The sequence below is a fragment of the Euprymna scolopes genome, chromosome 14 (assembly GCF_053919585.1).
Source record: "Euprymna scolopes isolate OS-2025 chromosome 14, ASM5391958v1, whole genome shotgun sequence".
In the NCBI taxonomy this organism is placed as follows: Eukaryota; Metazoa; Mollusca; class Cephalopoda; order Sepiida; family Sepiolidae; genus Euprymna; species Euprymna scolopes.
The window spans coordinates 123,626,991-123,644,264 of record NC_136495.1 but is presented as its reverse complement, the minus strand read 5'-3'; the positions used below and the strand labels follow the sequence as shown (position 1 = coordinate 123,644,264).

The 17,274-nt window shown below is 33.4% G+C and overlaps 1 protein-coding gene across 1 annotated transcript in view; it reads right to left on the bottom strand.

The window, feature by feature from the left end:
* Positions 1-17,274, bottom strand: part of LOC145292800 (MAM and LDL-receptor class A domain-containing protein 2-like) — a 119,763-nt gene that overhangs the window by 39,375 nt on the left and 63,114 nt on the right. The window contains exons 18-21 of the mRNA XM_080138839.1: positions 15,771-15,848; positions 11,832-11,975; positions 5,190-5,549; positions 715-858 (exon numbers count right to left, since the gene is read on the bottom strand). Coding sequence (XP_079994965.1) covers positions 715-858; positions 5,190-5,549; positions 11,832-11,975; positions 15,771-15,848 — 726 coding nt within the window. The remainder of the gene's footprint in view (positions 1-714; positions 859-5,189; positions 5,550-11,831; positions 11,976-15,770; positions 15,849-17,274) is intronic.

Sequence of the window (17,274 nt, the reverse complement as noted above, 5' to 3'; positions counted from 1 at the left end):
TTTAATTAGGTAAATTTATTTTAATAACAAAAAAACATACCTCGACTCTAAAAATGGGTTGCCTGAAAATTTCAAATAAATTGGTAACGTATAAACATGGTTTTATTTGTTTAGAACGAACCAACTTTACATTTATATATATATATATATATATATATATATATATATATATATATATATATATATATATAGTCATCCACATACAGTACTGTTTAATATATATATATATATATATATATATTGGAGATGGTAATTAATAAAAACTGAAGAAAGTGATCAATACTGTTGTAGAGGAAATATGCGTTTTATTTTTATTACCGTATCTTTCTGTTAAGTTACATTATTGTTTCGGCTACTCGGCCGTTTTTTGGGGCCGTGTGTAGCGTCTGCAGACTTTTAAAAACTGTAAAAGTCTGAGGACGCTACAGACGGCAAAGAAAAAAACGGCCGAATAGCCGAAACAATAATGTAACTTAACAGAAAGATACGGTAATAAAAAATAAAACGCATATATATATATATATATATATATATATGTATGTGTGTATGTATATATATGTGTATATGTATATGTCGGTTTTCCAGCCACAACAAATGCAAAAATTACAAATCTTTCCATATTTAGTAAAATATTAGAAACTAGAAATGTTATTTTAATGACACCAAACTGTAGTATTTCGTTTCGTTTACAGAATAGACGGTCACTGTTCTTACCTGCATTTGTTCTGTAAGTATGATCTTTATGCGGCAATATTGGTAAGGTGCTGCCATTTCCAACGAACCAATCAAAATTGTCACTTCCAGATTGTTTGTAATAACAGAAGTCGCCATTTTCAAAGTTGCACGATTTTATATTCTCTGAAAGAGAACAGATTACATAATAGAATGGAAATAAGATGATTGATCATAGATTCAGCGGGCTGGGATTTTAGTGCTTCTCTTAAACGTATCGATTGACGACCATATTTTTTACTGTCTTTTCACCTTTAATAGAACACAGTGCCACTAATCGTTAGGGGGCTTATATTTGGGATTATATTTGCAGGGATATTATGTAGGAAGTTGGGTAGCAAGATATCTTTTAGACTTCTGCATGCCAGTAAAGTCAGGAAGACAGGGCCTGGGAGGGGATTCCAAAATCTAGCAGTTCAAGGGTAGACGCTATTCCAGTAGAAAACTTTACGGCATCGAGTGCTCTCTACAGTGCAATAGTGGGATTTTGCTGCTTGTCTAGTCTGTCGAGGGTATTTACGTCGAGGGGCTACTAGTGCTTTGAGTTCGTCCGAGCACTTTCCATTAAAGTACTATTAAAACAGGCATAAGGATTCTACATTTCGGCGATAAGACAGAAGTTCGAGTTTGGCCGACAGTGTTGGACCTAGTAAGTTACGGACTCGTTTTTAACACTATCTAGGAGCGAGAGAGTGGCTTCAGATCCATCAGTCCAGAAGTGACGATAATATTCCATGCATGGGAGAATAGTGGCTTTATAGAGATACAGAATACTCTCAAGTTTGAATAATTTTCTAGCACGGTAGCGAGAGCCCACCTTCCTAGAAGCAGCCTCCATGTGTTTGTCCCAATTCACCTTGTTTGTGAATGTGAAACCTACAAGTAATTTCAGTTAGAAATGTTGGTTGGTTGGTTGTTTTTGTTTTACGGCATATCAACCCTTTTTTTTAGGTCATTTAATGCCGATTCCAGTGATTTTGAAGAAAAAGTTTTTAATAAAATATATATTATTTTTTTTCATGCCAGTGTCTATTTAACCCATAGTTGGGACCTTAACAGGTACTACCACTCCAGGTAAGGTGGACATGGGAGCAATGGCAATTAAGGGGTGGCTCCACACTCCCGAAAGCCCGCAAGCTGAGGCCTCGCCATCGGATATAGTTTAAGGTTATATCCAAGACCTAGTACAGTGTAACCCTGATAAAAGAGGCATGAATATACTAAAACGGATATAAGAGAAACTGTCTCTGGTCCCAAATGAGAGCCTGTGGTGATGTACACTATAACCCGGATATAAGAAATCCAGGATATAGTGTAACCCTGGTGTAAGAGATCCCGAATAAGTATCTTATATCCGGGTTTCACTGTATATAATTAGTCATTAAATAATCATGTATAATCTCAATTGAAATAAAGTATATACTATTTTATATGTTATATATATATATATATATATATATATATATATATATGCCATTATGTCTGCTAATCATCTCTGAAGTAAAAACAAAAGTGCCAACCGCTTCAGTTTCCAACTACACTCATCGTCTCTGTTGGATGTGAAATGTTAATAAAAATGATTAATTACAGAATTTAAAATGGCTGACGTTAGTGACCGTTTAATTTGCCTTTAAAAATATTTCCAGGTGATTTTAAAAGCTGCTTGCCGATTTATAAACATTTAAGTTGCCTTGAATGTTTGATTTTATATTTAAGCGGTAAACAGTTTGCTAAAATACAGCATGAAGGAATATTTATTCTCAGTTAATTTAGCGCATGTGAAAACATTTTTCATCGTCCTGTTATGATCGTGGAATTTTGTCACCGTATAATTTATTTATTTAGTGTGGAGGAATGCATTAAAATGTTCGTCACAATTAATAAAATTATACTCTCTCTAGAAAAATACACATGTAAATTAGTATAATTGAAAACCAGAAAAAATATTAGCAATCTCTTGCTTTAGCTAATGCTTTACTTGAGTCAGCCTACGTAGTAGTCGTAGGTTAAACATTGACAGATTCCGCGCTCCAGTGCTGCGCAACTAAAATCTCTCATCTTTTTTTCTAATTGCTGGATATACTGATCGCTACAACTACAGTTGTACGAACACAACGCTTAGTATTCCCAAGTGATCACCGGTCCTGAATATGACCTTAAACTATATCCGATGGTGAGGCCCCAGCTTGCAGGCCTTAGGGAGTGTGGAGCCACCCTTTAATTGCCATTGCTCCCAGGTCCACTCTGACCCGGAGTGGTAGCACCTGTTAGGGTCCCAACTATGGGTTAAGTAGAATACGACTTAAAAAACAAATAAACTATATTAAAAAATCGTTCTTCAAAATCACCAGATTCGGAATTAAATAACCTGACAAGGGTTGATATGCCGTAAAACAAAACAACCAACCAACCAAGTGATCACCCATCTGGAATTAGCCAGGCTCAATGTCGCTTAAAAAAACTGACGGACTCTATATGTAATATGTAACGTTACAAATTAAATGTATACTTAACAGGGACTGGATCTTGGCACGCAGTAAGGATGCATTAGGTTCTATTCAAGCTATTCATATTTTGCGGAGCCGGACCTGTTTCAAGCGAAGTGGTGTGTCAACGTGAATGTGCCACTAATTTTGTCATTATAAAATGCCTAAAACGAAAAGCATCTACTCATTCAAAAATAAAGTATCATCGGCGAACCTGATGAACTGACGTCATGCATCCATGTAACAGGGGTGCTGACCCTGGTAGCAGGAGCAGCAACAACAGCCGCATAATACATATGCAAATGACTGTCAGTGTGTGATATGACATCACAGCGAAAGGAAAGAAAAATCAGAGACAAAAAAGAGACATGATGCCGGAGAAGCGATGGAGACGCAAACTGACAGCGATGAGAGCGTCTTTAAAAGACGACAGACGAGATAAACTAAACGAACTGTTAAAAAAAAAGATGCAATGCGTTGTTGGAGTAAATATCTTTTATTAAAACTGGAAACGTGAGTCGAATTACTGCCTTTCCTTTGTGATTGCGATGGACTCTATATGTAATATGTAACGTTACAAATGATCATGTCGCATGCAGTAATTTAGTGACACTTGAAATAGATAATCTCACGAGAACCGATCTATCAATGCAAGCTAACTTAAAATAATTTGTATTCATTTCCAGTCACTATCTATAGATTAGACCTAAAAATTTATTATTGTAGGTTATTACTATGACTATGAAAATAGAATATTCTTATCATTGTTTGGACTCTCGAGATTCGGCACAGTTAGACACAATTAAATAACCAAGAACCACATCACTCTATATAAAAGTATATAAGATTTCAACGAGTAAACACTTAAGAGTCAAAACAATGAAAAGAATACTCTGTTGTCCTAACCTTAATTATTACTGAAGCCTATAAAAATCTTGAATTTACAGCGGTATCAGTAAAGAATTGATATATTTATTGTAATGACCATTTCAATTTTCTGTATTTTTTTTTTTTTTTGCTTGGTTCACCGAATATATGGCATATTACCAATAACAGTGCAAGGGATTTAGTAGTAGAGAACAATAGCACAGAGGAGAAAATGGTTAAGAGGTTTGATAGTAAGATTTTTATTTACATTACATTTAAGATTCTGCGTGTTAGTATTGCATAATCACGTTAACAGCTGTTTCTCGTTAGATCATCGAAGTTAGCTACATTGAGCATTGTCAGTGCAAGAAATGTTTTCATTTCAGAATATTGCATGTAAAAAAATGCAGATTTAATGTATACTTAACAGGGACTGGATCTTGGCAAGCAGTAAGGATGTATTAGGTCATATTCAAGCTATTCATATTTTGCAGAGCCGGGCCTGTTTTAAGGAAGATGTTTCACAAGATATAGACCATGGCGTTGTCAGAGTTTACAATTTTTATCCACTTCCAAGTATTCGACACAGCAGAAGGAAGTGACAGATGGTGTTGTGGGATTTTGTATGTCTCCGTTCTTTCTCGGCATCTAGAACCCAACTAAATTATGCTTGCACAAATTGGAAAACGTGACACGTCACATACGGTCCTGCTTCTCATATTTTCCGGTGCAAACTGACCGGTCACAGAGTTTGACAAAGTTTGACAACCTGTCTCAAAAGATGACGATTCAAATCTCTGTTGTCTACTCACTTGTTAGATAGAAAATTATGTAGACAGACAGATAGACAGACAGACAGACAGAAAGACAGATAGATAAATAGATAGATAGATAACAGACCAATAAATGCATCAACACGAATATTATCTAATACTTGCAAGCAGTTAGGATGTATTGTCATATTTTTAGGGGGTGAATCTACTCGATAGGAAAAGGGTAGTTAACAATACTCTATACATGTAGGATATATTTCTACACTTGCCTCAGGGTTTGATTTGGCAAAGCCTGTGTAAATTTTGCCACGATGAAGCAAAACAGTCTTACCGTGACAGTAGCCGGTTTTGAACGAGATATCATCCAATGCAATGTCGCCCTTATAACTATTTCCACAGACAGCCTCGAATACAATGTGCATGTTCGGCAAAGCATAAAAGGACATTCTCTCTTCATACCACTTCCGGTTCAAAGTTCCGACACGTGACCAAGACGGCACTCCCGTTTTTTTATAGTGGGTTACGTAGATGTTTAAAGCGTCGACATCTTCCCCATACATGTGATACCAAAATGAGAGGCACATCGGACCCCCGGTTTTTAACGGAGGGCTAATAAGTCTGGCTTTATCGTGAAACTTGCGCGGGGAAGATGTTTCGATGAAGGCGTAGTGACCAGCGTCTGAAAGTGAGAAAGGATATTTAATTCATAAGACATTATTATTATTATTATTATTATTATTATTATTATTATTATTATTATTATTATTATTAAATATGCACAATCGTATATCACAATTAAAAGAATGAATACATATTTTATTACTTTATAATTTATGTGTTTTTTACACTTTTATTTATTTAACGCATATATATATGTATCATAATATATATATATATGTATATATATTTATATATATATATGAGTTTGTTTTACTGTACACATAGATTCGAAAAAGTTGTCACAAAACAAATATAGAACAAATAAATGTTATCAAAGGCAAGATAAGTTACTTTTTTACCTAACTGGATATGTTTTTAGTGTTTATATTTAATGTAACATGTTTATTCAGTTAAAAATCATACAGTGTTTACCGATGTATTGGAAAATTTAAAATGGCAGCCGACTCTCTCTTTAACACTGTAAGTTTGGGAAAAGGAGTTAGAAATAAATTTAAAAACAAAACAGACAAAATACTGTTAGAAACTCGCTCAACATATGTTACCATGACATAGGCTGACATATATTCGGCGGTTTTTTAACAGTATCTTGACTGTTTTTTTATTTATAACTCCTTTTCCGAAACTTACCGTTTCCGAGGGAGCGAGTCGGCGCCATTCTGAATTTTCCAATACATCGGTAAACTCTATGTTTTTCGAGCTGAATAAACATATTACATAAAATATAAACATGAAAAACATATCCAGTTGGGTGAAAAAGTAACTTATCTTGCCTTTGATGACATTTCTTTGTTCTATATTTGTTTTGTGACAACTTTTTCGAATTTATGTGTACAGTAAAACAAACCCATATATATATATATATATATATATATATATATATATATATATATATATATATATAAGTAGGTGGATATTTCAGAAGTCTGATATCACTGCAAAAAATCGGAATAAGTAAATAACGTATAAAAAAAATATTCGAGTAACGAATTTTCAAAAAATGTGTTTCAGATCAACACAAAACTTCACATTCACCGAGTAGAACCCATGAAGAAATGTAACGGACAGAATGACAGGAAATAGTAATCATACACCAAGGTCGATTTATAACACCAAGGTCGATTTATAACAAGTAAAATTTGTTTAGATTGATGAATAACGCGTACAAAATTGGCGGCAACTTTTAATGTTAAATTTCTATTTCAATTTACCGACAATTTTTGTTACTTTTGCGCATGCGCAAATTCATTCATATCTCAAAGTGGTTTAATCTTTCTTATCTATCTATCAATAGCTTAAACAGAAAAGAACCCAGTTGAAGAGCTTCATGTTTAAGTTTCGAATCTCGCTGAAGCTATTTTTTAAACTTTGAAATCAGTACTATATATTAGGTACAATATAATATTAAATAGATAATTGGGTGTTAAATGATAAATCCGATTACTGCATTAATTAAAATATATTTAAGCGTATTTTACGACCATGCAAGATGGGCACTCCCTCGAAGAAGATAATGATGATGACGATGATGATGACGATGATGATGACGACAATGATGATGCTAGTGTTGATGATGATACATTTTAATAATACAGCGGATTAAATGTAGGTAATTGGGTAAACTGATCTGTCATATTGTTCGAAACTAAAAAGAGGGCATAATAGAGTTTTATGTAAAAACAGAAACTGACTAGAAATAAATGGAAACACGAAACGAGCACACTACGCCATAAACTGTTATGAGACTTAAACGAAAAAAAAAAGTGAAAATGTGTAATTACTTAATGAAAAAGTTATTTTATTTAAAAAAAAGACCTGTTTTATTCCATATTTTTATTTCATAAAAATCTTCTGCAATTACTATTCAAAATTCATATTGCTAATTGATATATATAAAATATATTTTAAAAAAAAAAAGTATTTTAGATGCTAATGTATTGGAGCGGTAAGACTTGAAATTTTTACGGTAAAATCTATAATCAGACAATGGTCTCCAATCCACCTTCAGCAATTTCTGTCTTCATGCCCATTAATTATTAATTATAAGGTATGTGATAATGTTTTCCGATCGCATATTTTATTCTTAAAAAATTGATTTTAATTTATGTATATGAAAAAAAAAGCTAACCTTGAATTTCAAACTATTTTTCGATTACCTGTGTTTTAGCGTCCCAAATTCATCTTTCTAATATACCTTTTTGTGGAAAAAGAAAAACTGAATACTTCAAATAAAAACTTAAATTTCGAAGAATACTAACACAAAACTCTTCAATAAAAGAAATTTCCTTGCATATACATGTTTTTCGTTTTTTATATAAAACTTCTATTCGTGTGATGATTTCGTATGTTCGCTTTCCGTTTTAACATAAATCTCTATTCTTCCCCTTGCTTTTTGTTTTCAATGACGACAGATGTCAAGATTATCATACTATACATACACACACATATCTATCTATGTATCTATAAAAGTGAACGTGTCTGTGTGTGAATTAAAATGTTATACGACATGGTTAGAATCCGAAATTTGGAAGAGTAGCTACAGTTACCTTATATTTTTCAATTACGCCATCTTTTTTAATTTTAATTTTAATTTTTTTGTAAATTAGTTTTAGTTTCGTATATTAGGACATGTATATTGATCTGTAATCTATGACGTATATTTTGGTGAAATTATACTCATAAGTAGGTAGACATAAATGAGAATTAATAAAATTAATAAATTTAGTAATTATTAAATAGTATGTTTTGTGAGAAGATTCATAAATTAATTAATTGGTTAGAACGTACAGGGGGATTAAATGACTTTGTTTGATTAAAATCCAAGGTGGCGTAATTGAAAAATATAACGTAACTGCAGCTTCTCTTCCAAATTTCGGATTCTAATCATGTCGTATAACATTTTAATTCCCTTTGGTGGATTGATTGTTGCGATTTCTTCTGACGAGTAAAGGGCATAATAGATTCTCTAATTGATATAATAATTAAGTGATTGATTTTGCGCTACGAAACAGATACTGTCAAGAACTGGAAAAGTCAATTGGTTTAAAGGAATAAAATACAAAATTGTCAACATCATGTATTTTGGAATATAATTTTTTGTCATTTATCATATATATATATATATATATATATATATATATATATATATATACTAATTGTAAGCCTTTTTTTTAAATAATTTATTTTTAGTTAAGAAATGTATATTTTTGTCATTTATTCTCTCTCTCTCTCTCTCTATATATATATATATATATATATATTTCAATCTTTATATAAAGTTACAACAGAGTTTAAAAGGACGTTTATATATATATATATATATATGTGTGTGTGTGTGTGTGTGTGTGTCTATGTGTGTGTGTCTATGTGTCTGTGTGTGTGTCTGTGTGTGTGTGTTGTGAATTAAAAAGTGATTTTGAATCTGGGTTAATTATCACTAGTGTAGCCGAAGACCAGAATCTCTAGATTTGAGTTTCGCCCTCGTTTTGGACTATGGTGTAACTTTATTAAGATGGTACAGGTTCAAGTAGAGATCCAAATAAACTACTTGGCCGCATTATACAAATCTGTTCAGTAATGCGTCGGTGGTCAATCATGATGTGATAGATAACCTGCCTCAGAGGACTGTCATAGCGTAAATGTATTCTGTCCCCGTTATTGAGGAAGTGGAGAATCTTTTCTGGCAGTTGAAATGTGGAATATTCTGTGGAGATGATATCCATTTAACACTTCTTCGACGTGATTGAATATAAGAGATTCGATTGACAACATTTCGATAGTGTGATTTTTTCATTAATAATAGCTGAACACCGATGACGCCTTATTTTATTTCGTCATATTTAATGAAGACGCGCAGAAGTAACAATCCTTTAGAAATCCATTGATAATGTGTGATCAGTGAGCGATTGAGATTGTGAATCCTTACGTTGATAATAAATCTCGTTGGATCTTTTGCATATGGTTTTTAAAAAAAAACATGCATGGACCCTGATTCCGTACATGTGAGTAAAACAGCAATTATGTTTATTACATCTTTACAGTAAGTACATACACATTGTCAAAAATTGCAGAGAAAATTATTCTTCTCCAGTGTTCGTACGGATATCTCTTTTGATGTGGAATAACCTCTGAGTAATGAAGTAAAAAATGATAAATAAATAAGAAAGATAATGAGGACCAAAAAAATTAAAGAAGAAAATAACTTATAGGGTGTTTCATTTTACTATAGTCAAAGTTCTAAGAAATCATGGGACACCTTTTTCTGGGGCAAACAATTGATCTTTACATGAGATACACAGACATTCGATTATTTCATTAATATTCTCCTTTATATCTTAATTAGTAACGAATTTGGCAATATCATTTCTATCTCTCTAAATGACAATTTAAATACGTTATCTATCTATCTATCTATCTATCTATCTATATATATATATATATATATATATATACGCGAAAATGTATGTATGTATGTATGTATGTGTGTGTGTTTGCTTTTGTGTATGTCTACAAAAGGCTTTTTTCGCCGTGATTCTCGGTTGGCTCGCTCCATCTTAAAACTTTCTATATGCTGTATAAATAATAATATCTACGAGTAAGGAACTCGGGTCGCGGCTATCTTTAATTTACCCGACTTTTACAAGCTATTTTCGAGATAATTTTTGATCGCCGCGTAGCGGGGAAAACAGAAACTGGCTTTTAGCGCAAAGCAAGGTCAAACATACATACAAATGTATGTATGTATGTATGTATGTATGTATGTGTGTGTGTTTGCTTTTGTGTATGTCTACAAAAGGCTTTTTTCGCCGTGATTCTCGGTTGGCTCGCTCCTTCTTAAAACTTTTTATATGCTGTCTAAATAATAATATCTACGACTAAGGAACTCGGGTCGCGGCTATCTTTAATTTACCCGACTTTTACAAGCTATTTTCGAGATGATTTTTGATCGCCGCGTAGCGGGGAAAACAGAAACTGGCTTTTAGCGCAAAGCAAGGTCAAACATCACGCGACTTAACGTTCTCGTGCCTGCTAATTTCGCTTTAAAACGTCCACTTAACACACTCATCAGTTCATCTTTTTTCCGTGGTCGAGATGGTTAGATCGCAGGGTTTCCTTTCCACCTCTGCGTCAAAGGTTCGGGATTCAAGCCTACTCTTCTACTAAAACTATTTTTTTCTTTTACACCTCCAACACACGGCCAACGTTGTTTTGATCTACCTTCCCTCAACACACACACACACACACACCCCTCCAAACACCCCGCTAGTAGTATATGTTTCTTGTACTCTCATGGTCTTACTGGCGTGCAGGACAAGAGCTCATCTAGTTTGGTTGAGTATCAAGTTTCGTACTTTTAATTGAGGTGCCATCACCCGGAGAAGGTTTACCATTCCTTGTAAAAGACAGTCTTGGTTGACCATAGCGAGTAAATCTTATTTGTGCCACGAATACTATGTGATTTTGAATATTTAGTAAGTGTTTACTTTCAGAGAAGGTATTCTCATGCCAGATTGTTCTGAAAATCCCTTGTATAAAGAGACTTCTGACACCTGATGATAGTGTCTAGCTATTTCACTCATTGTTTCCAATCGTTTCGCGGTGTAAATTCACAGACGAAAATTGCGTTAACCTTTATGATTGTGTGGTCTCTGACCCTTGATAAGCGGGAACATATTAGTTGGAAAAACTGAAAACATTTGAATCCTCAAATTTTGTACATACTTAAAATTATTTCGTATGACAACTTAGAGAGAGAGGGAGGGGGAGGGAGAGGGAGAGGGAGAGAGAGTATTTAGGTAAAAAGACCTCTATATATCAGTAGAACCTGGTGGTGGTGGTGGTGGGGTGGTAGTAGTAGTAGTAGTAGTAGTAGTAGTAGTAGTAGTAGTAGTAGAAATAGTTTTATGAAAATAGATTTACATTTAACTTAATGAATAACTTCGGAAATGAACTTGAATGTCTCACTGTAGTCTACCTGCTTCAAATAGAAATTATGGAGGAAATAATCAGAGTAAATTTAGTTTGATGATTTCCTTCAAGAATGAGGTAGAACGTTTCTAAGTAGTTACTTGCTATAAATATATTTGGATATATATATATATATATATATATATATATATATATATATATATATATATATATATATATATATATTGCTCTTTATAATAGAGTGGAGGATACATAGTTTGTAATAAGTATTGTTTACGAACGGCGCAAATCCTAAAAGAGAGGTGATAACATCATAAAACGAAGAACCTAAACGGAATGAAATGAAAATTTCACTAACAAAACTTACTTGATACGAGTGTGTGATCTTTTAATGGACCAGTGTCGTCTGTATCAGTGTCCTCCGTACCAATCGACCAATCAAAATCGTCATCGGTAGCCTGAGTCCATTTGCAAAAACCCTTTTCGAATGCGCAGTCATAAGGTGAATGTGCTAAAAAGAAGCAAAACAAAACAGAAATAGAAATACGATGCATAGATCATATATCCTGGGAAATCAATATTTTCACTGGTAAATGTCATCTTTATATTCTTCTTGTGCCGTCATTATTTAATCCGTACATTACACTAGTAAAAAGACGAAATACAGTTTTGAATAAGAAGCTGCTTTTAAAAAATAGGCCGAAATGTCTGCCAAGAAGTGGAGGGGTAAATTAAATTATCTCTTACATTGTTATTTCAGTTTTTATATTGAACTATATAACACAATATTACTTTCTGAGTATTTATTTATTTATATAATTTGGGCAAGTTCTATATTTAAATGGGGAACTATTATCATATAAATGTTAAGCTTATATTTGCTGCGTGTTATTGGTTGAAAAACGAATAGTTTGCGCTATCCCAAAAATATAAGTTTCATCAAGACATATTTGTTGATTAAATATGTTTTTCATTCCGTGTAATTCCCATGTCATTTGCGTTAGTTATGCTTATTTCTATTATGATTGATGTGGTATCATCCCCATTAATATACGCACTGGACTATTCCAAATGAGTATATAATAATTAGGACTATGATAACAGAATCCTCTTATCATTATTTTGACTCTCTAAACTTTCGCCAAACTTTCACAAGAAACACTCGTCTAGCTGTAAACACTATCAATAATTTCCCCCACTCTTTATCTGTGCCTAAATCTAAACGTAGATTCCATGAACAAAGCTTCTTTCTTAGAACTGCACGCCTGTGGAATTGTCTTCCGTTTTCTTGCTTTCCGGCTGACTACAATATGGTTGTGTTCAAGTCTAAAGTAAATAAGTTCTTGATGAGCCGTTCCATATAAGTTATCAAATTTACCAAATTTTCATTACTAATGATTACTATATTGTCCAATTGCTACTGTACACTCTTTAACCCTTATCCTTGAGTGGCCTCTGGGCCTTGATAATGTGGTGATGCCTATGTAAAAAAAAATAGTATATATCTGACACAGTTGAACACGGTTAATAAACCGAGAACCACATCCCTCGAAATAACGACATATAAGACATCAACGGATACACACTGGAGAGTCAAAGCATTAAAAAGAATGTGTTGTTGTACTAGCCCTGATAATAGTTTAACTGTAATCGACTTAAGGAGTCGGATAGCAAATCTACCTACGTATTCGTATATTGCTGACGAAGATTTGTTTTGCACAATCGACTTGGAAAAAACTAAACCATTTCGGTGGTCTTTTATATTTTGACTTATTGTTTTGGGTAGAACTAGAAGCTCCACGCGTTCATGCCTTGCCTTTCTCCTGTTGTAGTGGAGTTAGTTGATTGCTTACTGCCTGAAGCGTCAAGATCGGTGAACGGGGTTGCCCAAGCAATTCTTATGAGGCTAGAGTGTCCCTTCTTTAAAGGGTGCTGGCTTGACTCTCCTCACGTTCCAACATATCTGTTTGCCATCTTCATTTATTTTACCGTATTTAGGGACATAACAGTACTTCGGTATAAAACGCGTATAGCACTGGTGAAAGTAGACAAAAATAAAGCAGCAAGAATTTTGTAGAAAGTCTTTAAACATGAGACCTAGGCGAAAGAATTGTTCCTCTATTCTGTGTGTCTAATACGCAAATCAATCTTGTCTACTTTTCTAGCACTGTTTAAACTAAACTTATTCTATACATACACACGCGTTCGCGTGTGCGCGCACACACACACACATATATATATTTTTCAGAATGTGAGAGGTTATATAATTATTTCCACAGCCAAATAAAGTCGCAGCTCACAAAAGCCTTGACATCCAACAAACCGGAATCCCAAACTCAAGTTTCACCCTCATTTGGGCTCATCAATTAGACATATCCGAACCCGGGTTTCGAATCCCCGTTCCTATTACTAATTTCTCGCTAGGTTAGCAGTTCTGAATGGCGTCGTCCTAACGAGTTGAAAATTCCTACTTGTGAGACATCGGCTTGGGTTATAGGTGGTTGGATGACCACACCCCTTGTAGAGACGAAGTAGGTCCATTGCACAGTCCGATCGCCGCGGTTTGCTTGGTCTGTGTTAGTTGATAGACTTTCTTGTGTGCGGGACATTTACTCAGTTTACAGAGTGCTTGCCTCGCATGTTTCGAATATGCTCAGGTTTCGAATATGTTTAACGGATGAATTCAAATGAGGGCGAAATTCGAGTCTTGGATTCCGGGTTGTTGTCTGCCATTGCTCTTTTGTGCTGCGACGTTGATTTTGCTGTGGAAATAATTATATATATATATGTATATATATATATATATATATATATATATATATATATATATAGAGAGAGAGAGAGAGAGAGATGGATAGATGTATGAAAATATGTTTTTGCATATAAATTCTATTCTTTATATATATATATATATATATATATATGTATATATACCTATTTTAAGTGGACGCTCTTTAAACAAAAGAGCATATATAAATATATAAAATGTTGCTACATTCTATCACCTTACTAATCATTTTTTTAAAACAAATAACTTCGGCATAATTGTGGATCAATTTCGTTCACAGAAATACGATTGGTAAACTGAATAATTCTCCGTCTTATCTTAGTAATGTACCAAAATGTTGATCATTATATATATATATATATATATGAGGATTTAAATGCCGATAATATGAGATATTTAAAAATCTACATATTTTGTTTTTGACATGCTAATTGCATAAGCACTTAAATTTTGATTAAATCTACTCTAATATAATCCAACACACATTATATATATATATATATATATATATATATATATATATATATCTATATATATATATATATATATATATATATATATTAGTGTGTGGACGATGATTTTGAATCGGGAATCGAAAAAGTACAGCTTTTTGGGGTACCGGAATCTGTATCGGTATCGGTATCGGAAAAATTATAGCCTGTTTTCCGATACCAAAACCGATTCCTTAAATTATCTTTTTTATTTGATTTTCTTTTAAGAAACATCTTTCATTGCTTGTAGTAATAATAAATATTCATTGATTTAAACTTCCAGCAAGACGAAAATCTCTAGATTACCCCCTCACAAATGTGTCTTTTTTACATTTGAGAAACTATAGGCACATAAGATGTGTGTTTTATGGTAAGCAATATAAAATAACACTTTTATGGTTTAATATTTAAATATTTATAAAGACTCGGAATCGGAATCGGTAATTGTATCGGAGTCAGGAATTTAGTATGAAATCTGTAATTGTATCGAAATCCGGAAAAATGTGTAATCGTCCCATCACTAATATACAGGGTGTCCGTAAAGTTACTATACAGTCTTATTGTTTTATTGTATTTTATTTGTATGAATAGTAAATATTTATTTTTTACAGGTTTATTTAATCAAGCATGCCACGTAAGACTGTATAGTAACTTTACGGACACCCTATATATATATATATATATATATATATATATATATATATATATATATATATATATATATATATATATATATAGTCAGGTCATGCTATATGCTACTGGTACCATGTAATCCAGTACTACCTGCCACATGGTCGGGCCACCGGCGACTAAACCGGTTCCCCCACCAGCTTGTCTGGTGAGGAGGGTGGCTAGTCTCCATGAAGGATTAAAAACAAGACCTTTCAAAGGGCGGATGAACCCTTCTTTGGGGGGTCAACGGCCAACTAGCACCATTGCATATATGTACATATGTGTATATGTGTAAATAAAATATATATATATATATATATATATATATATATATTCTAAAAATTCATTTAATTACGAATTATTGGATGTGTTGTCGTTGGTGGTGACGGAGAAACTGTTGTGCTAGTATCCGGTGTCGCTTCTTTAGGCGTTACTGCAAATAGAAAGAAACGGGGGGCATTATATAGATATTGATAATGCAGGAAATAAAAGAAAAGAACACTTTCAAAACTCTTAAAACGACAGAACTACATAGGATGCACATAATAAATTGTAAGCTCAGGCATAACAAACATACCGTGAAAGTCAACTACAAGTATTTCAACAATATAATCAAAATTTGTTCGTAATAAATAAACAAACAAAACAGATTGCAATGTGTAAATGGACAAACAAATGAGCATCCTCCCCATAAGGGAAACACAAAAGTCACAATTTTCTAATATGAAATACAAGGGTCATTCAAAGTGAAAGGACTCCTACTTTTAAACACAAAGGTTAAAGCATAAAAGCGCTAAAAACACATGTTCCATTAAATCGGGCTAACCTTTGTGCTCCAGAATTTATTTCCCCACATAGTCAACAACATTCTAAATGCAGGTTTGCCATACTCTGTTGACGCTAGAGAGCGCGTTGTCATTCACATCTCTAAAATCGACGGACCCATCTCCTTACTGTGTTGACATCAACTGCATCGGCTTCGTAAACATTCAGCAGGCGCCGGTGAAATTTGATCTGTTCAATTTTTTATGCACGGAAGAATTCTACGACACACATCTACTTCTAACGCAGGGCCATGACCGCAATAGCTTGAACAGAGAGATGGAACTTTCAGATCATGAAGGCATGAGTCCAATTATTATAACAATGCAATTTACAATCCATTTTGATCTTCTCAGGCGAATGAAAAATATAGGAGGCATGACATTAGAACATTTCTCGTATTAGCAATTTTAACAGTTAATAAACAGACATAAACGTAAGTTTCGACTTTTTTTTCTATGAACGTATTGCATGATCTGACTTTGTTATTTTTTCTTGGGGTTTCTTATATGTGAAATTGTTTCTTTTTTCTTACTCTTATTCAGCATAAGCAACACATATCACCACTTGCAAATGTATAGTAAACAACCTTTGTGGGGAGTTATGCAGAAATGTTTGTTTGCATAAAATTTACATTTCGACATGTTAATATATCCCCAGGGACCGAGAACAGGAGATAATACAAAAAAAAAAAACAAGCTATCCTAGGTAGGTTCCTATTAAATTAGAAAATCACCCGCCATCTAGCAACTCCAACAATGAAGGGGTTATATTTTGCTGCTAGTCAAGTGGATGGAGAAATATTATGTTAGCGAGGTGTAATTGCAATAAGTTGGTCGGATTATATACCTTCGAATTACATGAGAAACAAGCACACAACACTGCAGTGAAAAAACTGATGATGTTTCAACTTAACTATGTATGGTTTATGTTTTGGGGATGAAGATATACTTCTCATGTGTCTGCTAATATATTAAACGAATATCATAATCTATATAAATAACGTCCAAAAGATTATAAGACCACATAAAAATGAG